At 41.9% G+C, this 27087-nt stretch overlaps 1 long non-coding RNA gene and 1 gene segment (V, D, J or C); both read right to left on the bottom strand.

The window, feature by feature from the left end:
* Nucleotides 1-16659, bottom strand: part of LOC149444953 (uncharacterized) — a 56117-nt gene extending 39458 nt beyond the window's left edge. The window contains exon 1 of the long non-coding RNA XR_016306505.1: nucleotides 16567-16659. This is a non-coding gene — a long non-coding RNA (uncharacterized LOC149444953). The remainder of the gene's footprint in view (nucleotides 1-16566) is intronic.
* Nucleotides 16660-22073: 5414 nt separating this feature from the next.
* Nucleotides 22074-25602, bottom strand: LOC149444952 (Ig lambda chain V-1 region-like). The segment is given in 2 exon segments: nucleotides 22074-22498; nucleotides 25524-25602. Coding segments are annotated over 2 exon segments (471 nt in total).
* Between the last annotated feature and the right edge of the window lie 1485 nt (nucleotides 25603-27087).

Raw genomic sequence — 27087 nt, 5'->3', positions numbered from 1 at the left:
AGAGGATGAAGGAGATCAACAGCACTGAAATACAACAAAGGATGAAAAGGAGATGAAAAGTTATTTTATCATCGAATTCACTATTGGGTAAAGGCTTCATTTGTAAATACTTCCCTCTAGTGGTTGTCAATCCACTTGCACACAATTTAAATGAATAAACACATTTAAAATATAGCTCTGCATTTTATACCTTTAAGCTGTTTTTTTTTTTGTTTTTTTTTAATGTGTCGATAGAATTCAGATTTTTTGCAACAAAATTTTACAAAAGAAACCAAACCAATTAGCCTCACATGTGCAGACATCTTTGGGTCAACTGGTAATGTATGTCTAATGGACATGGAGCAATTTTAACCTCCAAATGAGATGATATTCTCTCAAAACATCCATCAGGTGGAGATAGGACCAAACAATTTTGAGCTCTATCTAAATGGCTGATTGGGACTTTGCCGCCTATAGAGTATGTGAATTGTCTCACCATGATGGAGTGTAGCTAGTGGTTAGGATACAGAAAACACAACTTTGGAAAAGAAACATTCTTTTGCGTTGTGTTAATGCGTTTTTTTGTGCTATGTGTATGCTAAAATTGTATAGTGTATGCCCAGCATAAGGATCTAATCACCCTTATGAGTGCGTTGAAGTAGTTGTAGACCCTAAATGAATGACATTTAGTTTGCTAAAACATGGTGTATCATAAACGAGTGGCATTTTTACATTTATTATAGACATTTATATAACGCAGTGTGCAGCGTGTATTTACGTAGTGCTTAAAATCTGCTACATGCACATCAGTCCCCGCCCTAAAGGAGCCTACTATCTAAAGTCCCTATCTTACATACAAATGCACACAAGGACCAATTAGTCTACCAGTATGTCTTGGCAGTGTGGGAAGAAGCCAGAAGAAACCGAAGGAAACCCATTCGAGCATAGGCAAACACGCAAACTCCATGCAGATCGTGTCCTGGCTGGAATGTGAACCGAACACCCCAGTGCTGCAAGTCAGAATTGCTAACCACTAAGCAATATGATAAATGTCTCGCCAGCTGTCTTTTGTACAATGCAAATGTTGCACCTGCTTTAATAAATTCCCACTAAGGTTTCCTGTGTCATATTTATACGTAACAATTTATCAGGGAGGCGTCTTTTGGTTCTGAACACTCTCCAGCTAACCTTCTCTCGCTGTGGATAGTACTAGCGCAGTAATAGAGTGCGTTGTCTTCTACGGTGACTTTGTCGATTATCAGAACACTTTTTTCAACTTTCTCAGGAAAAATAGTAAATCTTTTATCTTCGAATGCTTTCTCCATTTGAGCTTTTTCCTGGTAATTTGTGAGCCCCATGAGCACAAGCTCTTTCCCCGTCTTCTGTCTGTACCAAAGCTTTGTATATTTGCTGGTGTCGCTATGCTCACATGTCAGCGATATATTGTCCAGGGGATGAGCCACGAGTAACTTTGGTGTTTGGATAACATCGTCAGCCAGGGAGACTGCTGGGACAAAGATAACACTTTGTATGTCGTCAATGTATCTGAGTAGTTTTTATGCAAATGTCATTTTCTTTTCCAGTTTATTAGTAATGTAGTGTGATGCTCATAAGCTGCTACTAAATTGTAAACACTTTTCCTTTGTATTAGGTTAGATCAAGAGTGAAAAGGCATTCATACTTTGAACTTGCTAACCTTACATGTTATCTAGGGCCAGTCCATTATTATACAGGAGTGCATAGTTTTGAAGATATATACTTGGAAATGGGTATCCCTAGAAATGTCACTGGTGCCAAAAAACAGACTAATTATGCCACAGAACCCCACTTTACTGTGCACATTGTATTTAGTCCTTATCCCCTTATCCTGAATGTGTACAAAAGTGTAAAACTTGTTTATGTAATATTGGTTTGACCAGCCATTTTTAACCAGAGTTCCATGTAACCCTAGGGTTCCCTCAGAGGTTGCTAGAGCTTCCTTGAGCTGTGGCCAACTAACCTCCTATCTGAAGTGATGTGTATTTATGGGTCCCAACGCCTAACCAGTAGTTTGACACCAATTACCTTTTTGGTTGTCCGTGAGGGTGGCATTCTGATCACCACTGTAAAGGGGAATATCATTTTCACTGATTACTAATAAACGGGCATTCTTCCCCCTTCCTCCCAAAAAATTAAATTTAACAGGGTTTCCTCTGGGGTGAAAAGGCTGGGTAAGACCCTCTCTATTGGTCCTGGAGACCAATATCCCCAAGGCAAAAGAAGCGATGGGAAATCAAAAATTTTAGGGGTGTCATGAACGACAAATCTTTCAATGAGGACAAATGTTCTGTCGACAACTGTTTAAGAGGAAACTTCCCCTTGCTTTGGGGTGATTACCTCTTACCTCCTGTTATGCATAGGAAGTGGAGGTAAATTTCCCCAGCAGACAACAGGCAGGAAATAATAACTTAACAGGGTTTTAAACTCTTTACTACTCTATCAAAACCTAAAAAAAGTTTTTCCTATACACTTTAAAATGATTGGTATTGTTGTAGCTATTATTATTGTTAATAACAAGATTGAAATAGGGCCAACAGTTTGGGCAGCGCTTTTCAAAATATAATATAGACAGTTCACAGCAGAAGCGATCCGATGGCAGCGCTCCCACGCCCCTGTGTAGCAGAAGTGCAAAATCACATATATATATATATATATATATATATATATATATATATATATATATATATATATTCACGATTTTTCCCTGTAGCGGTAAAATTGCTATAGGACGGTCCTAAAGTGGTTTTTAATCTATCTATTATTTTTTTATTCTTAAGCTCATCAGCAGCTTAACATTATAGAAATGCAGTCCAGATGTGTTCTGGATGCGTTTTTGCATGCGCATTTTTGATGCATTTTTGGCACATTCTGCTGCATTTTTGATGCGTTTGTGATGCATTCCAGTGCGTTGTTTATGCTTTTTTCTTCAATTTAAATAGGGGCCTCTGTATTCCAGTGCATTTTTGGTGCATTTTGGTGTGTTTTTGATGCGTTTTACCACGTTCCAGTACTGTTCTGTGCAGAAAAAATGCAGCCTGCTTTACTTTTTTTCTGCAACTGGAACTGGAAACACTAATGTGAACTATGACACTGTCAACTATATCACCTACTTTCTGTGCGGTTTGGATGCAGAAAAAAAGCAACTGGAACGCATGTAGTGTGAACTGCCCCTTAAAGAAAGGCTATTTCTCTTTCTGGAGGGATTTCTTTTTAATTCCTATTGTTAAAAAAAAGCAATTACAAATTGCATGTTCCACCCAAAATTAAAATGAATGATCCACCCAGAACTGACAAATACAAAACTACTTTAGCTATTCAATAAAAAATCTAAATATAATGTGCGATACATTCTCTCTCAATAATAGTGTGAGGAATGGCACTCTTCAACACTCTCTTGAGAAGAGTGTATTGCATAGTGATTCTTTTGTGTCTGTGGGAGAGGAAGTGATGGCAAATTTCCACACAGGGATACAGACAGTGGAAAAAAAACTCTTTCCTATTCTATCCCAGGGGTGGACTGACCATTTGGAAACTCGGGCACTGCCCGAGGGCCCAGGGTCAGTAGGGGGCCCCATGAGATGCCCCTGGTACCTTTTTCATAGGCTTTTTTGAGTTTGGGCAAGGACACAGGGGCCTCATGATCCCCTATTGCCCGGGGGCCCCATGAGTTGTCAGTTCGCCCCTGTTCTATCCCAAACTTTAAAAAAAAAAATGTTGCTTCGATATATTTTAAGATACACATATCACATAACTTAACAATGTCAGACTCATCACTTTCTTGCAAATGGAGCTCATTCTCGAAATATTAAACGGACTAAAAAATAAGAATGAAAAAACTGATGCAAAAATGTTTCACCTGATCTAACACATTTGTACGAAATTAAGACTACAGAATTATTAGTGAATAAGTGAATTACTAGATTCTTAGTCCTGCTTTGGGATTTTCCTAAAATATATTTTGCTACATGTTAATGCTTTGAGATTAATTTCCTGACAGAATAAACTCTTTTATTGTATTATAATAATAATGATAATAATAATAATAATTATTATTATTATTATATGAGTACTATTATTATTATTATATGGTGTTGTACAATACTATTATTATTATTATTATTATTATTATTATATGGTGTTGTACAGTACTATTATTATTATTATTATTATTATTATATGGTGTTGTACAATACTATTATTATTATTATTATTATATGGTGTTGTACAGTACTATTATTATTATTATTATTATTATTATTATATGGTGTTGTACAGTACTATTATTATTATTATTATTATTATTATTATTATATGGTGTTGTACAATACTATTATTATTATTATTATTATTATTATTGTATGGTGTTGTACAATACTATTATTATTATTACTATTATTATATGGTGTTGTACGATACTATTATTATTATTATATGGTGTTGTACAATACTATTATTATTATTATTATTATTATTATATGATGTTGTACAATACTATTATTATTATTACTATTATTATATGGTGTTGTACGATACTATTATTATTATTATTTGGTGTTATACAATTATTATTATATTATTACTTTTATTATTATACAGTAAAAATATTGTACAACACCAAACAATACTACACATGTAACAAAGATCACTGCCATACCTTATCCCATCAGCTATAAATAAAAGTTGTCACTTACAAAGCAAACAGCAGAAGGGAAGGAGGAAATGTAGCATCCGTATCATTTTCTAGATTTGAAGTTTGTGCTCTGAAGCTGATTTTGAGCTGTCGTTTAACAGGAAGTGACAATGAATGATACAATAAAAGGGAGTCGCATATCACCACACGTTACAGCTCCACCTATGACTTATGCAGAACAAGAACGTACCTAACAGTAAACATTTATATACAGTATGTCACAGGAGTCCACCCCTCACATTTTTGTAAATATTTGATTCTATCTTTTCATGTGACAACACCGAAGAAATGACACTTTGCTACAATGTGATGTAGTCAGTGTACAGCTTGTATAACATGTAAATTTGCTGTCCTTTCAAAATAACTCAACACACAGCCATTAATGTCTAAATCGCTGGCAACAAAAGTGAGTCCACCCCTAAGTGACAAGGTCCAAATTGGGCCCAATTAGCCATTTTCCCTCAGGTGTGAATGGGGAGCAGGTGTGTTAAATTTGGTGTTATCACTCTCTCATACTGGTCACTGGAAGTTCAACATGGCACCTCATGGCAAAGAACTCTCTGAGGATCTGAAAAAAACAATTGTTTCTCTACATTTTTCTTTTAGCACAGGAACTTTGCCCAAAAGGATTATGGACTCTGGCGGGAACGCAATGTCACGCTTCTTCCTGTTGCCTCTCTGGAGGTCCCTCGGATGGGACAATTGGGACAGTTCCATCCCCTACAACTGGGACACTCCTTGGTACTACCTGGATACCTTCAAGTTTATCAAGGAGCAGGGGCTACAGGGAGTCAAGCCTGACTTGTGGAAACCCAAGATAATCTACAAGCTCATCAGAGCAAGTGACATTTTGGAGTCGGTTCCAGGCCTGCCTTCAGACACCTGCAAGGTGGTCTGGAGGAATGTTTCTTCAAACATCCTCACCAACAGGCACAAGGACCTGGCATGGATGGCAATCCAAGGGGGGTTGCCTCTCAGGACATTCATGCATGCCAGGAATCTGAGCAGATACAGACACTGCCCTTCTGCATCATCCACGAGGAAACGGCTCATCACGTTTTCTGGGAGTGCTCTTTTGCTCAGGACCTGTTGAGGGCCCTGGAACCTGAACTCAAGGACTTTGTGCCACAGACAGCCATCAAACACTTTAGGGTGTTGAATGGACTTTTCTGTGGAACTTTTTCTCTCGAGGACATTGACTGCGCCTGGCGGGTGCTGTGTTGCTTTAAGGACGCTTTATGGTGCGCCAGGAAGCGCCTCATCCACCAGTGGGAGAGGATGTCCATTGAGGACTGCCGCAGACTGATCCTCAGTCTGCTCAGGGACTATACCTTGATGGACTTTAAGGAGGAAGAGGACGTCTGAAGATCTCCCCTTCCCCCTACTCCCCCTTGCGTGTCTTTGTCCCTTCAATAAAGCTTCGGGCCTGTGACCCCTCTTTTTCCCCTCCCCCCCCTCACACCCGATGCTTATTGTATATTGTAATAATCGTATCTTGCATGACTTTGTAATGGTAGGAAATGTTCTTTGTCTTAGGATGCTATGGTCTCGGGGTAAGAGGCGTTATGCATGACGTGTTGGTCTGGGGATTCGTCCACCACGCACATCACGTCAGGCATCATACCGCTGAGTGAATGTATTTATTGAATGTATTTATCGTATGCCTGGAAATATATTGCAATGTGGTGCGCTGCGTCGCAGTATAGGGTGAGATGTACCCCGATAACGAGTATCATGTTTTTTTATACTTCTGTAATAAAGTATCTTTTTCAATCAAAAAAAAAAAAACAGGCTTCCCTTAATAAAGTCAAAGGTTTATTTTAATAAAATGATGGAAGCACAACCTTACTCCTTCCACAGATTTATACAAACATGCTGACAGTGTCCAAAGCCCTCAGTTCATGTGATCACCAAGCCAAATAGGATGCAATAGATCAATTGATGATCATTATTATTATTATTATACAGTATTTATAAAGCACCAATAGTTCGCTCAGCGCTGTACATTACAAAGGGGGACAGAACATGTGACAGAACAATACCAATACAATGCAAAACATGAGGGGATTGAGGGCCCTGCTCTTTTGAGCTTACAATCTAGGAGAATCATTACATTGGCAGTTGTCATTAGTATAATATAGACACTGCACCTGCTTAAATACATTGGTTTCCTGTGTCATATTTACATGGAGTATATTAAAGAGGAGCCTTTCGCACACTCTATGATCTTTCCTCGCTGTGGATAGAGCTGGCACAATAATAGAGTGCGTTGTCTTCTACAGTGACTTTGCTGATGACCAAAATACTTTTCTCAATACTCTCAGGATGAATGGTAATTCTTCCATCTTAAAAGCCTTTTTCCATTATTCCTTTCTCTTTATGTGCTGTGAATCCCATAAGCACAAGCTCTTTTCCATCCTCTGTCTATACCAAAACTTTCGGTAGTGGCTGGAGTCATCATGTTCACATGTCAGCGCTATATTGTCCATAGACTTTGCCATGGACAACGTTTGTGTCTGGATAACATCGGCAGCCAGTGAGACTGCTGGGACAAAGAGAACACTTTGTAGGTCATCAATGTATCTGAGTTTGTATACACTACTGTTGATTTTTTTGTATAGCGCAGTGCGCAGCGTGTATTCACGTAGTGCTTAAAATCTGCTACATGCACATCAGTCCCCGCCCTAAAGGAGCCTATTATCTAAAGTCTCTATCTTACATACATATGCATACTAGGACCAATTAGTCTACCAGCATGTCTTTGCAGTGTGGGAAGAAGCCAGAAGAAAATGAAGGAAACCCATTCAAGCATAGGACAACATACAAACTCCATGCAGATCGTGTCCTAGCTGGGATGTGAACCGAACACCCCAGTGCTGCAAGTCAGAATTGCTAACCACTAAGCAATATGATAAATGTCTCGGCAGCTGTTGTTTGTACAATGCAGATGTTGCACCTGCTTTAATAAATTCCCACTAAGGTTTCCTGTGTCATATTTATATGTAACAATTTATCAGGGAAGCGTCTTTTGGTTCTGAACACTCTCCAGCTAACCTTCTCTCGCTGTGGATGCTACTAGAGCAGTAATAGAGTGCGTTGTCTTCTACAGTGACTTTGCTGATGACCAAAATACTTTTCTCAATACTCTCAGGATGAATGGTAATTCTTCCATCTTCAAATCCTTTTTCCATTATTCCTTTATCTTTATGTGCTGTGAATCCCATAAGCAAAAGCTCTTTTCCCGTCCTCTGTCTATACCAAAACTTTCGGTAGTGGCTGGAGTCATCATGTTCACATGTCAGCGATATACTGTCCATAGACTTTGCCATGCACAACTTTGGTGTCTGGATAACATCGGCAGCCAGTGAGACTGCTGGGACAAAGAGAACACTTTGTATGTCATCAACGTATCTGAGTTTGTATACACTACTGTTGACGTTTTTGTAAATATCTTTGTGTGATAATGTGAACCAACACAGAAGTTTGACTATCACAAATGAAAATCTAGCAATATATACGACTGGTAATTTCAAGGCTGCTGTTAGAAAACATGGGGCCCCATACAGCCAACCTGACAGCCCCCCCCCCAAAAAAAAAAATACAGTTTACTATGCTTCAGTTATGAATGAACACAGTGAGTTATTGAGTTATTGAACACTCATTGTGTTAATTCAGGAAAGGAAGGGGCTAATAAATGTGGCATATTTACTGGATCATTCCCCCACTCCATCCTGAAGGATCCTATGCAGCTGCCAGTGGGAAAGAGAAGAGGAAAGCCGGTAGCACTGCAGGGGTGGGGGCACATGGGGGGGGGTGAGTTTGCTGGGCAGCAGGAGGAAATACATGGTGCACAAGGAGGGAGATGGGTGCACCATGGTGGGGAACCTACTTTCTGTATGGCTCTCTTTGCAGCAGCTGAAATCCAGTGGAAGGGAGAGGAGAAGAAGCCAGCTTTTAGCTGCTACAGGGAGACCCATACAGGGTATCAGTTCCAGTTATTGCCCCCCCCGCCATGCCAATCACCCTCCTTGCCCACATCTGATTCACCCAGCTGCCTGCCCCCCCCCCTGCTGATGTGGGCCGCATACAGGAGGACTGGTGGTACCCCCTTATCCAAGGCCCTGGGTAATTTGCAAGTATGGTTTCTTTTGTAATCTTTAATATTGTGTTCAAAATGATCTGTATACCACAGCTTCCAATTGTCATTGATCTTATGGTTTTGAAGCTGTACCCTTGAAGTTGTATTTTTCTTGATTTTTTTACATGTCATCATATTCATATGTAAGCGATATCAGTAGGAGAAAGGAGTTGAGTCTAATATTACCAATTAGCTATTTATTTGTACAGTCAATAACTTAACTTGACCATCAGATGGCACTCTAATACTACAAATCTCTATATTAGATTTTCTGGGAATAAAAAGTGGATTTATTTGATTCAGTCTTATGATGGATAACATATTTTTACCCCTAGATTGATATAAATGTGTTATTTTACTTGGAGGGTTAGTGTACACAGTAGTGGATGTGCTAAGTAGTTGAGATGATATGTACAGTTTTATTTACATATGTCAGAGTTTCAAAACTGTATTCAGGTTTAAGAATTGATTTCCTTTCTGGCATTAATGGGTTAATAATGTATTAATTACAGGGCTGCCTTAAAGTACAACGTTAGAAATTTTCTTTCAGTGTGGATACAGTAAGGGAGGGTTACAACCCCTGTCAGTTTTTTTGCCATCTGTGCGCCATCGGGGAGATTTATCTTCATTTCCTGTCCCGTAGCCAAAACAGGAAGTGAGAGGAAATCCCTCCAAAGTGAGGGAACCCTGGGATGTCACCAGAACTAGTATCCCCATTGGAAGATTCCCCTTCTATCCCAATTCTGGGGACAAACCAAGGAGATTTTTATATTTACTTTCACTTTTGGTGACAATGGTAAACAGGAAAAATAAAGAGGGGCAAAGACAGCAATCAAAACCTGGCATGGGGTTCTAATCCCTCTCCATCCTATCCAAAAGGAAAAAAAAATGTTTTGCCTTTAGTTACACGTTAACCCCTGGTTCACATATTCGCGTTCCTGCGGTCCGCGTTTTGCGCGGACACGAGAGCCCATTCATTTGAATAGACTCCCGTGCCTTGGGAAACGCAGGGAAGAAGATCCTGCACTTCTTCTGAAAACGCAGCCCGCACAGGAAACTCGGTTCCCAGTACAGTTGCGATTTCCAGTGCAGGCGGCATGCCATTAGAATCAATGGCACCCGCCCGCGGGTCCGCATTCCTCCGTGCGGGTGGTGTGGCTGCATGGATTTTTGTGCGGATCCGCAGCGGCACCACCCGCACAGATGTGAACCTAGCCTAAAGCAGTATTAAACCCAAAGTCAGAAATATCGTATATCGCAGCTTACCAATCATTAGATGTGGTGGTTGCATTGGTTTTATTTTTTTGATATTTTTTCCCCTCTGTATTCACCTGGTGATCTGGCCAGTAACAGACCTCCTGTATTAGAGTGCCTACATTCTGGATGAAAGAGCAACAGAAATTAATGTGTTCCTGCCGAGCCTATAGCAGATTGTTGCCCGAGCAGGGCGTCATATGACGTCCTCTCAGAAGGCATCACTCAGGCAGCCGTGGGGCCACGCAGCGGTTCTATCTGTCACTGGCTGTGTCCACTGGATACAGTCGTTGAGTGATCACTAAACTGGCCCGCTGCCAGTGTCATGGCTTCCTTTCATGCCATCCATGGTATAGAATTGTGTTGTTAGCTATGATTGGTCACAGCGATCACATGACACAGACAGGGCCAATCACAGCCCATCTGTACCATGTGATTAGCTTTGGCCAATCACATTTAATCACAACAATCAGTTTCATTCAGTAAAAATGGTTTCTTATATCAATTAAATACATTGGTATAAGAAAGTATTGTAATGTGTAAAAAAATATATATATATCATGATCACTTCCCCAGAGTAGTACAGTGGTATTATGCTAACACTGTATTGCTCTAGTCATAGTGTGTTAAAAAAAATCTTTAAAAAATCCTAAAAATGTAATAAAAAATTAAAAGTTAAATAAAAATTAAACTTTTTTTTATTTATTTTTTTTATATACTCTACTGTTACCAGTCAGTGTCCATGTCCACCACCACACAAAATATATGAGAATGCTGAGAACAGATTATGACTGGTGACAATATGTTAAAAAAAATTGTGAAAAATGTTTTTTTTTTTAATTTCTTCATTTTCCAAAAAATTGTGGCAAAAAAAATTAAAACTCCAAAAAACTTGCCATGCCTCTTGCTATATACTGTGAACTGTCTATTTTCCAAAAAGGGGTCATTTGGGGGGGTATTTGTACTATCCTGGCATTTTCGGACCTCAAGGAATGAGATAGGCCGTCAGTACATCAGGATTGATCTATTGTCTATATAGCATAGTTTGTGAACTTTATAACTTTCCTACAGACTACATAATATACACTGATTTGGGTTATTTTCACCAAAGAAATGTAGAAGAATACATTTTGACCTACATTTTTGAAGAAAGGTTATTTATTTGCAAAACTTTATAACAGAAACAAAGAAAAACGTTTTTTTTCAAAATTTTCGATCCTTTTGTTTTTGTAGCAAAAAAAATAAAAAAAACTCAACAGTGATTAAATACCAACAAAATAAAGCTCTATTTGTGTGAAATAAATGATAAAAACTTAATATGGGTACAGTGTTGCATGACTGTGCAATTGTCATTCAAAGTGCGACAGTGCTAAAAGCTGAAAATTGGCCTGGGCAGGAAGGGGGTAAAAGTGCATGGTATTGAAGGGGTTAAAATAAAATGCCATATATCAAAGCACTATCATTGACACAATATAGACAGTGCACCTGCTTTAATAAATTCCCACTAAGGTTTCCTGTGTCATATTTATATGAAACAATTTATCAGGGAGGTGTCTTTTGATTCTTTTGAACACTCTCTGGCTAATCTTCTCTCACTGTGGATACTACTAGCGCAGTAATAGAGTGCGTTGTCTTCTGTCATGACTTGACTGATGATCAGAATACTTTTCTCAGTCCTCTCAGGATGAATGATAAATCTCTCATCTCCAAAATCTTTCTCCATTACTGCTTTTTCTTTGTATGTTGTGTACCCCATTAATGTAAGCTCTCTCCCGATCTTCTGTTTGTACCATAGCTTTCTATTATAGTTGGAGTCCTCATGTTCACAAGTCAGCGATATATTGTCCTTAGACCGAGCCACGTACAACTTTGGTGTCTGGATAACATCGGCAGCCAGCGAGACTGCTGGGACAGAGAAAACATTTTGTATGTCGTCAACGTATCTGAGTTTGTATACACTACTGTTGACGTTTTTGTAAATATCTTTGTGTGATAATGTGAAGCAACACAGAAGTTTGACTATCACAAATGAAAATCTAGCAATATCTATGACTGGTAATTTCAGGGCTGCTGAGTTTTTATGCACTCGTTTTTCTGCACTACTGTAGTAATATTGGGATATATCTTTGTATTTCAATATGTGGCAACACAGAATTTTGAAAATCAAAAATGAAAATCTATCGATATCTATGGCTGGTAATTTGTAAGTACTTTTTCCTTTGAAACCTTTAACATCGTATTTAAAATGAGTTGCATACCATAGGTGCCAATTGCCATTGATCTTATGGTTTTGAAGCTTTGCCCTAAAAGTTGTTTTTCTCTGTAGCTTTGGCTCATGCCATTAACAGATGAAGAATAGAAATAAAATCTACTTTTTATGCAAGTTTGATTCTGCTTTTGTTTAATGGGCTTTCGCCCCCCACTCATGGCATGACAGAACTTAAGATCATTCCATCATCTAAGGGATATAGCTACAGGTTGGTGTAGGTGATAAAACTAAAGAATTAGTGGGTAAGGGGGTAGTGGGTATTTTTGTTGTTGACACAAAGGTGTGCAATAGGGCTGATATCCCTGGAGGTGTCTGTAACATGAAAATTGATTTGGTATTGCTGGAAAATTAATCAAAGTAGTGGAAACTGCAGTTCAATGTTTTTAAATTTAAAATAATGCACCTAGGGAAAAAGAAACCCTTAAGAGAGTACAACATTGAGGGTACAGTGTTGGCCAGAACTACAGAGGAAAAAGATCTGAGGTTTCACATTCCAGATGATTGCAAAATGAGCAAACAGTGTGCTCAGACAGAGAGGAAAATGAAAAGAATTCTGGAGTGTTTTCCTAGTTACTAGAGGGGTCACCAGCAGGAGGAATAGGGCCCTAATTTCTCCTTATAGATTTTTAGTTATCATTAGAGGGATCACCAGCAGAAGGAAGGAGGTCCTGATTCCTGTATATGGATCTTTAGCTATCGCTAGAGGGGTCACCAGCAGGAGGAAGTAGATCCTGATTCCTCTATATGGATCTTTAGCTATCACTAGAGGGGTCACCAGTAGGAGGAATGAGGTCCTGATTCCTCTTTATAGATCTTTAGTTATCACTAAAGGGATCCCCAGCAGAAGGGAGGAGGTCCTGATTCCTCTATATAGGTCTTCAATTATCACTAGAGGGATCAACGGCAGGAGGAAAGAAGTCCTGATTCCTCTATATAGATCTTTAGTTATCACTAGAGGGATCACTGGCAGGAGGAAGGAAGTCCTGATTCCTCTATATAGATCTTTAGTTATCACTAGAGGGATCCCCGGCAGGAGCAGGGAGGTCCAGATTCCTCTATATAGATCTTTAGTTATCACTAGACGGATCACCGGCAGGAGGAAGGAAGTCCTGATCCTCTGTATAGATCTTTAGTTATCACTAGAGGGATCACCAGCAGGAGGAAGGAGGTCCTGATTCCTCTATATAGATCTTTATTTATCACTAGAGGGAGCCCCAGCAGGAGGAAGGAAGTCCTGATTCCTATATATAGATCTTTAGTTATTACTAGAGGGATCCCCAGCAGGAGGGATGAGGTCCTGATTCATATATATAAATCTTTAGTTATCACTATAGTGATCCCCAGCAGGAGGATGGAGGTCCTGATTCTTCTATATAGATCTTTAGTTATCACTAGAGGGATCACCAGCAGGAGGAAGGAGGTCCTGATTTCTATATATAGATCTTTATATTACTAGAGGGATCCCCAGCAGGAGGGAGGAGGTCCTGATTTCTATATATAGATCTTTATATCACTAGAGGGATCCCCAGCAGGAGGTCCTGATTCCTCTATATAAATCTTTAGGTATCACTAGGGGGATCTCCAGCAGAAGGAAGGAGGTCCTGATTCCTCTATATACATTTTTAGTGGGACCTCATTCAGAATACTGTGTCCAGTTCTGGAGATCTCACTTACAAATAGATATTGATAAGATAGAACAAGTCCAGAGACGGGCAACAAAAATGGTGAAAGGTCTGAGGGATAAAAGATATCAGAACAGACTTCAGGAATCTAAGTTGCAAAGTCTGGAGAAAAAAAGGGAAAGAGGGAACATGACTGAAACCTTCAGATACATGAAGGGTGTGAACAAGGTTCAGAAGGGCAGGGATTTCATCATGAAGCTGACATCAAGAATACAGGGACATGCCCTTAAACTAACAGGAGCAAAGTTCAAAACAAATCTTAAATAGTATTAGTTTACCAAAGGAATAGTTGTTGCTTGGAATAGACTAGTGAGTTGGTCAACAATATGTGGATTCAGACATGCTTGGGTCAAACAGAGACAAAACAATTAAACCAATGGGGCAGACTTGATGGTCCACTTGGTCTCTTTTTCTGTCATCACTCTTCTATCTTTCTAGCTAGAAAGGACCTCAACCTCAATTGCCTATATAGTATTGTGAGATCCTCAGCAGGAATACTGTAGTCTTTTTTTTATAGTACTTTAACCACTTGCCATCCGGCCGCTGTATATAAACGGCCAGACGGTGGCAGCCCAGGGGCAGGTTGCCGTTCATAAACGGCGCCCACCATTTTGGACTGTGCGTGCTCCCTGGGAGTGCGCAGCACCACGATCCGGTGCCCGCTGTGTCCTCCGGATACAGTGGAACACCGATCGTCGTATGGGACCTCTGTGCGGAGTCCCAATCATGTGATCACTGATTTGTGTGCTTACAGTTGAAAGCACTAACACAGCACACTGTAAAACAGCACACAGTTAACCCTTTGATCACCCCACATATTAACCCCTTCCTACCCAGTGCCATTAGTACAGTGTCAGTGCTTTTTATTAGCACTGATCACTGTATTGGTGTCACTTGGGATGTCAGTGACACCAAGTAAGTTCCCCCCAGTGTCAGAATGTCCGCCGTAGTCCTGCTATAAGTCACTGATCGCTGTTATTACTAGTCAATAAATAAATCCCAGTATCTATACCGCCATTTGTAAACGCTATAACTTTCACGTAAACCAATTATTATACACCTATTGGGATTTTTAGCAAAGACATGGAGCAGAATACATTTTTTACTTAATCAAACTCTCAGTGTAAACAGTAAAATAACTGTGAATAACAACAAATCGCATCAAGCAAAAAATAAATAAATTCAATATATTGAATTAAATCATGTGTAGATATTGCATATTCCTTGCTGCCACTATATAAATAAATCCAAAATCAATATTAAACCCACAGTGATAATGTGAAAAAGTGGCACACACACCTCACAGTGCTAAACTAATCATAAAAAATGTAAATTTAAAAAAATTTCCAAAAGCACAAAAAAAAAAAAACCCTGAATGAATCGATGTCATTCAGGTAAATGCTTGCTTATAGCAAATTAATTCTTTGCTATAAGCAAATTGTGTAAAAAAAAAAAAAAAAAAAATACTGATCACTTCCCCAAAGTAGTACAATGTTACTTTTCCTACAAACTAAATAATACATCCTAATTTGGGTTATTTTCACCAAAGACATGTAGCAGAATACATATCGGCCTAAATTTATGAAGAACAATTATTTATTTGTAAACTTTTATAACAGAAACAAAGAAAAACGTGTGTTTTTTTTTCAAAATGTTCGGTCTTTTTTGTTAATTTAGCAAAAAATAAAAACCCCAGCGATGATTAAATACCACCAAAAGAAAGCTCTAGTTGTGTGAAGAAAATGATAAAATTTTAGTTTGGGTACAATGTTGTATGACCGCGCAATTGTCATTCAAAGTGTGAGAGCGCTGAGACCTGAAAAATGGCCTGGGCAGGAAGGTGTAAAATTGCCCGGTATTGAAATGGTTAATAGCAAAAATTCAAAAATTTATTTTTTTCCTCCAAATTATCAGTCTTTTTTTTTTTTTTATTGCATAAAAAATAAAAAACACAGAGGCGATCAAATACCACCGTAAGAAAGCTCTATTCGTGGAAAAAAAAAGGACGTAAATTTCATTTGGGTGCAGAGTTGCACGACCGCGCAATTGTCAATTAAAGTAACGCAGCGCCGTATCGCAAAAAATGGTCTGGTCAGGAAGGGGCGGGGGGGGGGGGGGGGGGGTAAATCCTCTGGAAGGCGAAGGGTTAAATGGTGTTATTGTAAACATCTAGCAATTATTGTGCTGCTATAATACAGTATTGGCAACTTTAGAGTACAATTACAAACACACTTGAACCCGTCTGAACTATATACACGCATTACACATCAAGAATAAAGATCTATAGTTGGATCCCAGCCAGGGGCGGACTGACCATTTGGAAACTTGGGCACTGCCCGAGGGCCCGGGGTCAGTAGGGGGCCCATGAGATGCCCCTGGTACCTTTTTCATAGGCTTTTTTGAGTTTGGAAAGGACACAGGGGCCCCAAGATCCCCTATTGCCCGGGGGCCCCATGAGTTGTCAGTCCGCCCCTGATCCCAGCATAAAGAGTTATAAATGAATGTTGTCACTTACAAGGCAAACAACAGATGGATAGGAGGACATGCAGAATCCGTATCATCTTCAAGTAGAAGTGTGAAGACAAATGTAGGCTGACAGCTCCTCAGGAAGTAACAATGAATGCGGCAGTAACTGGGAGTCCCATAATTACACCCTATACATGCACAGCTCCACCTACAGTGGATATAAAAAGTCTACACGCCCCTGTTAAAATGTCAGGTTTCTGTGATGAAAAAAAATTAGATAAATATAAATCATTTCAAAACTTTTTTTCACCTTTAATGTGACCTATAAACTGTACAACTCAGTTGAACAACAAACTGAAATCTTTTCGGTGGAGGGAAGTAAAAATAAAAAACTAAAATAATCTGGTTGCATAAGTGTGCACACCCTTAAACTAATCCTGTGTTGAAGCCCCTTTTGATGTGATTCCAGCAATCAGTCTGTTTGGGGAGGAGTCTATCTGCATGGAACATCCTGACTTGGTAATATTTGCCCGCTCTTCCTTGCAAAAACACTCCAAATCTGTCAGATTGTGAGGACATCTCCTGTACACAGCCCTCTTCAGATCACCCCACAGATCTTCCATCGGATTCAGGTCTGGGCTCTGGCTGGGCCATCCTGGTGAAGTCGCTCCTTTGTTGATTTGGATGCAGAGGCGGACTGACAACTCATGGGGCCCCCGGGCAATAGGGGATCATGGGGCCCCTGTGTCCTTGCCCAAACTCAAAAAAGCCTATGAAAAAGGTACCAGGGGCATCTCATGGGGCCCCCTACTGACCCCGGGCCCTCGGGCAGTGCCATAGTTTCCAAATGGTCAGTCCGCCCCTGTTTGGATGTATAGTTTGGGTCGTTGTCAGGCTGAAAGATGAATTTCCTCTTCATGTTCAGCTTTCTAGCAGAAGCCTGAAGGTTTTATCCCAATATTGACTGGTATTTGGAACCAGGGGCGGACTGACAACTCATGGGGCCCCCGGGCAATAGGGGATCATGGGGCCCCTGTGTCCTTGCTCAAACTCTAAAAAGCCTATGAAAAAGGTGTCAGGGGCATCTCATGGGGCCTCCTACTGTCCCCGGGCCCTCGGACAGTGCCCGAGTTTCCAAATGGTCAGTCAGCCCCTGTTTGGAACTGTTCATAATTCCCTCTACCTTGACTAAGGCCCCAGTTCCAGCTGAAGAAAAACAACCCCAAAGCATGATGCTGCCACCACCATGCTTCACAGTGGGTATGGTGTTCTTTTGGTGATGGGCAGTGTTGTTTTTGCAGCAAACATATTTTTTGGCATTATGGCCAAAAAGTTCAACCTTGGTTTTATCAGACCAGAACACATTTTCCCACATGCTTTTGGGAGACTTCCAATGTGTTTTTGCAAAATTTTGCCGGGCTTGGATGTTTTTCTTCGTAAGAAAAGGCTTCCGTCTTGCCACTCTACCCCATAGCCCAGACATATGAAGAACACGGGAGATTGTCACATGGACCACACAGCCAGTACTTGCCAGATATTCCTGCAGCTCCTTTCATGGACCTCTTGGAAGCCTCCGAGACCAGTTTTCTTCCGTCTTTTCATCCATTTTAGAGGGACGTCCAGTTCTTGGTGATGTCACTGTTGCACCATATTTTTTCCACTTGATGATGACGGTCTTCATTGTGTTCCATGGTATATCTAATGCCTTGGAAATTCTTTTGTCCCCTTCTTCTGACTGATACCTTTTAACAATGAGATCCCTCTGATGCTTTGGAAGGTCTCTGCAAACCATGGCTTTTGCTGTAGGATGCGACTAAGAAAATGTCAGGAAAGACCATCTAGAACAGCTGAACTTTATTTTGGGTTAATCAGAGGCACTTTAAATGATGGCAGGTGTGTACTGACTCCTATTTAATATAATTTTGAATGTGATTGCTGAGTTCTGAACACAGTTATAAGAGGGTATGAACACTTATGCAACCACATTATTTTAGTGTTCTGTTTATCCCCCCCACCCCCTAAAAGATTTCATTCTTTTTTCAATTCAGTTGTACAGTTTATAAGTCACGTTAAAGGTGGAAAAAGTTCTGAAATGATTTATCTTTGTCACATCACAGAAACCTGACATTTTAACAGGGGTGTGAAGACTTTTTATATCCGCTGTACAATCCATGAGAAAAGTGAAAAAGTTGCTTTAGAATTTGCCAGTAATAGGAGTTGATTTACTAAAGGCAACCAGGGTGTTCACTCTGCAAGGGAAGTTTCCCCTAGTTCAGTGAACATGGTGAAATTTCACTTTGCAAAGAATACCCAATCACATGCAAGGAAAATTATAAAAAAAACAAAAAAAAAACAGCATTTCTACTTGCACCTGTTTAGATGATGGCAATCAGCAGAGCTTCACTTCATTCACTAAGCTCTGGAAATAATTCCCAGATTCCCAAATTCTGCAGCAAAGTGAACAGCCTGCTTACCCTTTAAGTGTTACTAAACCCACAACAGTAAAGTCTGTATATGCAGTAAAGCATGCTTGTTATACTCACTGTGGAATCTAAGGGGTTAATCATCTGCCTTGTATAAAAAGGCTGTTTGATCCTGTCCTCTCTGATCCTCCCCTTCTTCTACTGTCCTCAATTCATTTGCTGATAGAACAGAGCCTCTGGGGCAAGCTGCACACGCTCAGGGAGACCAGATATAGTGAATGCAGGGTGCGGGGAGACCGGATATAGTGAATGCAGGGTCCGGGGAGACCAGATATAGTGAATGCAGGGTGCGGGGAGACCGGATATAGTGAATGCAGGGTCTGGGGAGACCAGATATAGTGAATGCAGGGTCCAGGGAGACCAGATATAGTGAATGCAAGTTCCTGGGAGAACGGATATAGTGAATGCAGGGTCTTGGGAGACCGGATATAGTGAATGCAGGGTCCAGGGAGACCAGATATAGTGAATGCAGGGTCCGGGGAGACCGAATATAGTGAATGCAGGGTCGGAGGAGACCAGATATAGTGAATGCAGGGTCCTGGGAGACCAGATATAGTGAATGCAGGGTCCGGGGAGACCAGATATAGTGAATGCAGGGTCCGGGGAGAACGGATATAGTGAATGCAGGGTCCAGGGAGAGCGGATATAGTGTATGTAGGGTCCGGGGAGACTGGATATAGTGAATGCAGGGTCTGGGGAGAGCGGATATAGTGAATGCAGGGTCCGGGGAGAGCAGATATAGTGAATGCAGGGTCCATGGAGACCAGATATAGTGAATGCAGGGTCTGGGGAGACCAGATATAGTGAATGCAGGGTCCGGGGGGAGAGCGGATATAGTGAATGCAGGGTCTGGGGAAGAGCGGATATAGTGAATGCAGGGTCCTGGGACACCAGATATAGTGAATGCAGGGTCCGGGGAGACCAGATATAGTGAATGCAGGGTCCAGGGGGAGAGCGGATATAGTGAATGCAGGGTCTGGGGAGAGCGGATATAGTGAATGCAGGGTCCGGGGAGACCAGATATAGTGAATGCAGGGTCCAGGGGGAGAGCGGATATAGTGAATGCAGGGTCTGGGGAGAGCGGATATAGTGAATGCAGGGTCCAGGGAGAGCAGATATAGTGAATGCAGGGTCCATGGAAACCAGATATAGTGAATGCAGGGTCTGGGGAGAGCGGATATAGTGAATGCAGGGTCTGGGGAGAGCGGATATAGTGAATGCAGGGTCCGGGGAGACCAGATATAGTGAATGCAGGGTACGGGGAGAGCAGATATATTGAATGCAGGGTCCTGGGAGACCAGATATAGTGAATGCAGGGTCTGGGGAGACCACATATAGTGAATGCAGGGTCTGGGGAGAGCGGATATAGTGAATGCAGGGTCCGGGGAGACCAGATATAGTGAATGCAGGGTCTGGGGAGACCAGATATAGTGAATGCACTGTCTGGGGAGAGCGGATATAGTGAATGCAGGGTCTGGGGAGACCGAATATAGTGAATGCAGGGTCCAGGGAGAGCAGATATAGTGAATGCAGGGTCCAGGGAGACGGATATAGTGAATGCAGGGTCCAGGGAGACCAGATATAGTGAATGCAGGGTCCATGGAGACCAGATATAGTGAATGCAGGGTCCAGGGAGAGCAGATATAGTGAATGCAGGGTCCATGGAGACCAGATATAGTGAATGCAGGGTCCAGGAAGAGCGGATATAGTGAATGCAGGGTCCTGGGAGAGCGGATATAGTGAATGCAGGGTCCGGGGAGACTAGATATAGTGAATGCAGGGTCCGGGGAGACTAGATATAGTGAATGCAGGGTCCAGGGTGTAGTGACACTTTAAGGCTGCAATTTAATCTGCTTTTGATCAATTTTAATTTAAAACCTTTCTGTTTTAATTAAATACCTTGTAGTAAATCGAATCCGTGAGCGCTCAATGATGTAGCAGCTGTAGCACATAAAGGTAACCAAAATATAACCTCATAAAATACATATATAAAAAAGTGCAGCGCTAAAAAATATATACTCCAGTCTGGTAACATTCATTTCCAGAGCCCAAATTCCAAGATACAGGAGCTGAATTATATGTGGCGCCAGTCCAGAGGAGGGAGCTGTTCCAGTGAAAGCTGACAAGCATCCTGCCCTTCCATTAAGGAGGCCTCTACCTGGATGCCCATCTACATACACCAAGGGAGACAACCGTTAGCTGCCTACTATCCAGAGGGAGGAGAGTCCGTTAAGACGGCCCAGCTCATCCATCCCATCCCAAGAGCGGGACCTCTGATCTTACTAATTATATGCGTATTGAAAGATAAGCATCTGGTGAGTGCGTATTTCTACTATTTACCGACACACCACTGGAATGTGAATTCACCATCAACTCCTGTACCGAGCACCTATCACGAACTGTCACTGTTTTTATTATTTTAGATATTTTATATATTTTTATTACCAGACTGGAGTATATATCTTTTAACGCTGCACTTTTTATATGTGAATTAAATACCTTGTTGATGTCATCACTGGGTCTTTGTGCTTCTCTATGCTATGCAGGGATATCATGGCTGGTGAGAGGGGCTAGCAGAACACTGTACATACAGTATCTTCCTGAAAACATTACAACCCCCTGCCTCAGTACTCTTCTCAGTAGCCCTCAGTCCAGATACAAGCAGTGGGTTGGCTCTTGGGAGGAGTTATGAAAATATCACAATGACTTGATGGTTGGATGTCAGTCTGAAGGAATGGGCTTTCCTAGGTAGGCTGGATTTGCATTCAGACCACCACAGGTGATGCTGAGCCTCCATAATTGAAAGATCTGAAATCCAATGAATGAAAGTGGCAGGCTAGGGACAGTCAGGCCAAATGATGCTGGATGTCCTCCAGTAAAGAAATGAGGCTGGCTGTATCTGACTTGCTGCAGCTTCTAATGCACATTGTGAGAAGCTCACAGTGTGCAGTAACATAAGAGTGAGATTTTCAGTCCTGGAGATGAGACTGTACAACTGTGCCGGAGTGAAGGGAAGACCGGAGTTCAGCTTTAATTATCAGGAAGTGGTGACTTCTTATGAGCACATTCCATATCATCTATCAGGAAGTCTTGTGGTTTGTTTGATAACCGGCTCTATATGTCTCTGTATGGAAGGAGGGGGTCTTGGCGGCCCCAGTTCTGCACAGTGTTGCTCCCTTGCTGTCTCGCTGTGTATGCTGCTAGCACAGAAGTAGATGGCGTTGTCTTGGATGGAGACATTGGACACCTCCAGAACGCTCTCCGTGTCCGTCTTACGGATGATCTTTAAGTTTTTTCCCTCAAAGTCTTTTTCCATATCAAGCTGTTCCCTGTAGCTGTATCCAATCAGGATAATTGGATCTCCGGGTCTCTTCTGACGGTACCAAAATTTCCTGGGGAAGTTGTTGTCATCATGAACACATTTCAGATGCACTTGTTCCCCCGCGACCGGCAAGATTAGACGAGGAGTTTGGACAACATCTACTGCAAGGCTTACACCTAGTGGAACAGCAATCAAAGGGTTACACGACTTTCGTCCAATTCATAATGTTTGCTGTCTAATACAGTGATTTTCAAACACCAGGCCATGGCACACTGACAAGTCCCGACCTCTATTCTCCTGATGCAGATCCATTAACCTCCCACAGTGCCTTCCAGCTCCCACAGCGACTCACAGTGCCCCCAGACCCCTGTGAACCCTCAGTCTCCATATTGCCCCCAACATCCAACATAGCCCCAAGCCTGCCACAGAGCCAACAGCCCTCCATAGTTCCCCAATCTCCCACAATGGTCTTCAGTTTCCCCAGGCCTCCTGGGAGCCCTCAGCTTTCACAGTGACCCCAAACCTACTGCAAAGCCACTAGCGCTCCATAGTGCCCCAACCTCCCATAGTGGTCTACAGTTCCCCCAGGAATCCTGAGAACCCTCAGCTTCCACCGTGATCCCAAACCTACTGCATAGCCACTAGCCCTCCATAGTGTCCCAACCTTCCACAGTGGTCTACAGTTCCCCCAGGAATCCTGAGAACCCTCAGCTTCCACAGTGATCCCAAACCCACTGCAGAGCCACTAGCCCTCCATAGTGCCTCAACCTTCCACAGTGGTCTTCAGTTTCCCCAGGCCTCCTGGGAGTCCTCAGCTTCCACAGTGTCCCCAAATCTACTGCAGAGCCACTAGCGCTCCATAGTGCCCCAACCTCCCATAGTGGTCTACAGTTCCCCCAGAAATCCTGAGAACCCTCAGCTTCCACCGTGATCCCAAACCTACTGCATAGCCACTAGCCCTCCATAGTGTCCCAATGTCCCACAGTGGTCTACAATTCCCCCAAGCTTCCTGAGAGCCCTCAGCTTCCACAGTGTCCCCAAACCTACTGCAGAGCCACTAGCCCTCCATAGTGCCCCAACCTCCCACAGTGATCTTCAGTTTCCCCAGGCCTACTGGGAGTCCTCAGCTTTCACAGTGACCACAAACCTACTGCAGAGCCACTAGCACTCCACAGTGCCCCAACCTCCCATAGTGGTCTACAGTTCCCCCAGGCCTGAGAACCGTCAGCTTTCACAGTGATCCCAAACCTACTGCAGATCCACTAGCATTACATAGCGCCCCAACCTCCCATAGTTGTCTATAGTGCTCCCAGCCCCTCTGAGGTCCCACAATGTTTCCCAGCCTGCTGCAGAGAAACCCGCCCACCATAGATCCCCAATCTCCCAAAGTGGCCCACAGTGCTCTCAGGACCCCTTGAAGAATGCAGCCTCCACACTGCCCCCAAAACTTCCCACAGTGTTCCCCAGCCTGCTGTATAGCCACCAACGATGTTCCAAACCTCCATCAGTGTCTCAAAGTGTCCCCCTAACCTCCCACAGTGCTCCCCAGCCCCCTCCAGAAATTTCATTTCCTACAGGGCCATCAGCTCTACTACAAAGACCCCTAACATCCTCCCCACCCCCAACAGTGACACCCAAACCGATCCAGGGTCTTCCAGCATTTTACCAGGCACTGGTCTCAAAATGGCTAAGAACCTTTGGTCTAATATACATCTTGCAATCTGGTATTAGGACCCCAATGTCCTTTCCATCATTAAGTAGTGGATTATTTTTGGAAAATAGGGATATTGTTTAGCGTCACTTTCAGGAAGGTTTGGTGGTTTTTAGGAGCACTATGAAGTTTTCCCAGCCCACGAGTAACAGAATCCCTTTTTATCCTAGATCTGTTATTTTGCCAATAATAGCCCCTCATTAGCCTCATTCGGTTTTGTTTTTTTTTTCACAGAAAGAGGAAAATACTGAAAAAAGTAAAATTTAAAAAAATTGTTAAGTGAATAGAAAAAAATTAAAACAAAATACACAAAAATAAGAACAATACACTGTTCTTATATTTGTGTATTTTCCCAGCCCAAGGGTAACAGAAGCCCTTTTTATCCTAGATCTGTTGTTTTGCCAATAATAGCCCCTCATTAGCCTCATTCTTTTTTTTTTTGTTCACAGAAAAAGGAAAACACTGAAAAAAGTAAAATTTAAAAAAATTGTTAAGTGAAGAGAAAAAAAAATACACAAATATAAGAACAATACACTGTTCTTATATTTATGTATTTTATTTTTAATTTTTTTCTATTCACTTAACAATTTTTTTAAATTTTACTTTTTTCAGTATTTTCCTCTTTCTGTGAAAAAAAAAAACCGAATGAGGCTAATGAGGGGCTATTATTGGCAAAACAACAGATCTAGGATAAAAAGAGATTCTGTTACCCTTGGGCTGGGAGAACTTCATAGTGCTCCTAAAACCCACCAAAGCTTCCTGAAAGTGACGCTAATCAATTATTTTCCAAAAATAATGAAATAAACCAAACCATCCTAAATAAACCACCCAAAAACACACTTTAAATTAGAAAGAAAAGTTGCCTAGAAAGATTTATGATAAAATCAGTAACTTTGCTGCAAAATAAATGTTACCAAAAATGGCTCCGCTCATTCATGGTCCATGCGTTCGATTGCAAAAATCATTTCAAATTCCAGCCCAAAAAATGTCTAGTCTCTGCTTCAGCAATAATGCAAACCTTTTCTTAATAGAAACATGACACGGCTGAAATGCTTATGAAAATACCAGTTTCCTGGCTGCTCCGGTGACCTCCATGGCTTCAATGGTTTCCAAGTCACTTAGAAGTGGGCAAAGAAAAGGAAAATGCAGTGAGGTGAATGTACAAGATATGTGTAAAGTGCCGGGTACATTGACAGCCCTATAATAAATAGATAAATAATAAAAAATAAATAAACTTCTACGTCTAAGCGCTTCTTCTGTGTTTGTAAAGCAAAGCATTGAAACATGAGGATCAATATGAAAACCAGGCAACTAGTATTTTAAGAAGTCAGCAGTGGCAGCCTTTGTCTTTCTCAATAAAGGTTTCTTCTGAGGTCACATAGGAGGACTTCAATGCCAATGTGAGGCATAATCCCTGGAGATTTTGGCAACGCAACCTCGGCATTAACAAACTGCCTCTGGAAATGATCTTTAAATTTTCAAACTCTTACAGCAGAGGCAGGCCAGGGCGAGGAGCAGAAGTGGGATCTCCGCCATCTGTCATTGAAGTCAGTTCTGTCTGCCTGGAGCCGGAAACTGTGCAATGTACAGCGAGCTAACCTCCAGAATGAATGACACCTCCATCCTGATCTGTCAGGGTTGGGCTACACGGAAACCAAATATAAAGGGGTTTTATTTCACATTCACCTACTGGTAGCCAGAGGTGTATTTAGGTCTTGTGCTGCCCTAGGCAACACAAACATTGGTGCCCCCACCCCCCCCAGAAAACGCCTGACATTGACCAAGAACACCCCTGCCCTCCACCTGAGCCTTCCACTACCATTGCCCCCCATACACCAGCCATCATCCCCCATGGGAAGAGAGAGAGAAAGCCACTCACCTTCACAGCTCCGGACATCCCCAGGAACGAGAGTTGGGCTGTGCATCCACCGTCATGAAACCCATGGCATCTATCAGAACCCACCAGGTCCCCATGCACTGAGTGTCCCTTCTAACGTTCTTTCTTCCAAGGGGCAGTGCTGCCCCCCCCTGAAAAATGCCGCCCTAGGCAAATGCCTTGTTTGCCTTGTGGTAAATACACCCCTGCTGGTAACACAGTACAAGTCGCTGGCAGAATATGTTGGGGATTGTAGTTCTTTAGAGCTGGGCCACATATTTATTTATTGTTCATTTATGGGCAGAGGAGTAACTCTAACCTTCAGGGCAAGAAACCATGAAGAGCCCCCCTGACCCCCTGGTGGAACTACCAGGATCACAAAGGTAACACTTGTGACCTGTCCCTGGCATTCCACCATAGGGCTCGGAGGGAAGGGTCCCAGACGGGGGTCAGGGGAGCCCCGTGGTGGAATGCCAGGGCCAGGTCGCAAGTGCTTCATTTGCGACCCTAGTAGTTCCACCATGGGTGTCAGTAGTTTTTTTATTTTTGTTATTTTATTGTTTCATTGTTTTTTTTACCATTTTATTTATTTTTTTTTACAATATTATTCTTTACAATTTTTTTAGGAGCCCCGTTGGGGGGCTTTGGTAAAATATCAGGTGTCTCAATAGACCTCTGATGTTTCTCCTTTGAGACAGAGAAACAAAAAAGGACACGGCCCTCAATCTCCATCTCTGCACCCTCAGCTGCAGAGAATGAATGGACAGGAATAGCTCTGTGCAGAGCTTCCTGTTCTATCATAAACTAAAGCATAGTAAACACAGTTTACTATGCTTCAGGTATAAATGACCAGCATCAGTGATCGGTACCGATCACGGACTCTTTTCATTCAGACAAGGAAGGGGCCGGTAAATGACAAATTTACCGTGCCTTTCTCTGGTTTCTCTGGTTTCTCTGGTTCCCTCCTTCCCCGACCCACTGCTCTCCTGGTGAAGCTTGCTGCTCCAAGAGTTCAAGGGAGGCCAGTGCAGACACTAATACTGCATGGTCTTTGGCGGGTCCGGCTTTCCACCACTCGGCTCATCGATCCCTGCTGGTCCCTGATGCTGTATAGTGACTGTTTCTGATGCTGGTTTACCTATGCCTACATGTACTGTAAGTTTGTATTTTATTTGTTT

Source organism: Staurois parvus, unplaced genomic scaffold, assembly GCF_062004578.1.
Source record: "Staurois parvus isolate SC_StPar_1 unplaced genomic scaffold, SC_StPar_1.0 ptg000758l, whole genome shotgun sequence".
Taxonomy (NCBI): Eukaryota; Metazoa; Chordata; class Amphibia; order Anura; family Ranidae; genus Staurois; species Staurois parvus.
Note: the sequence above shows the minus strand (reverse complement) of the source record. Positions and strands in the feature narration are given on the sequence as shown.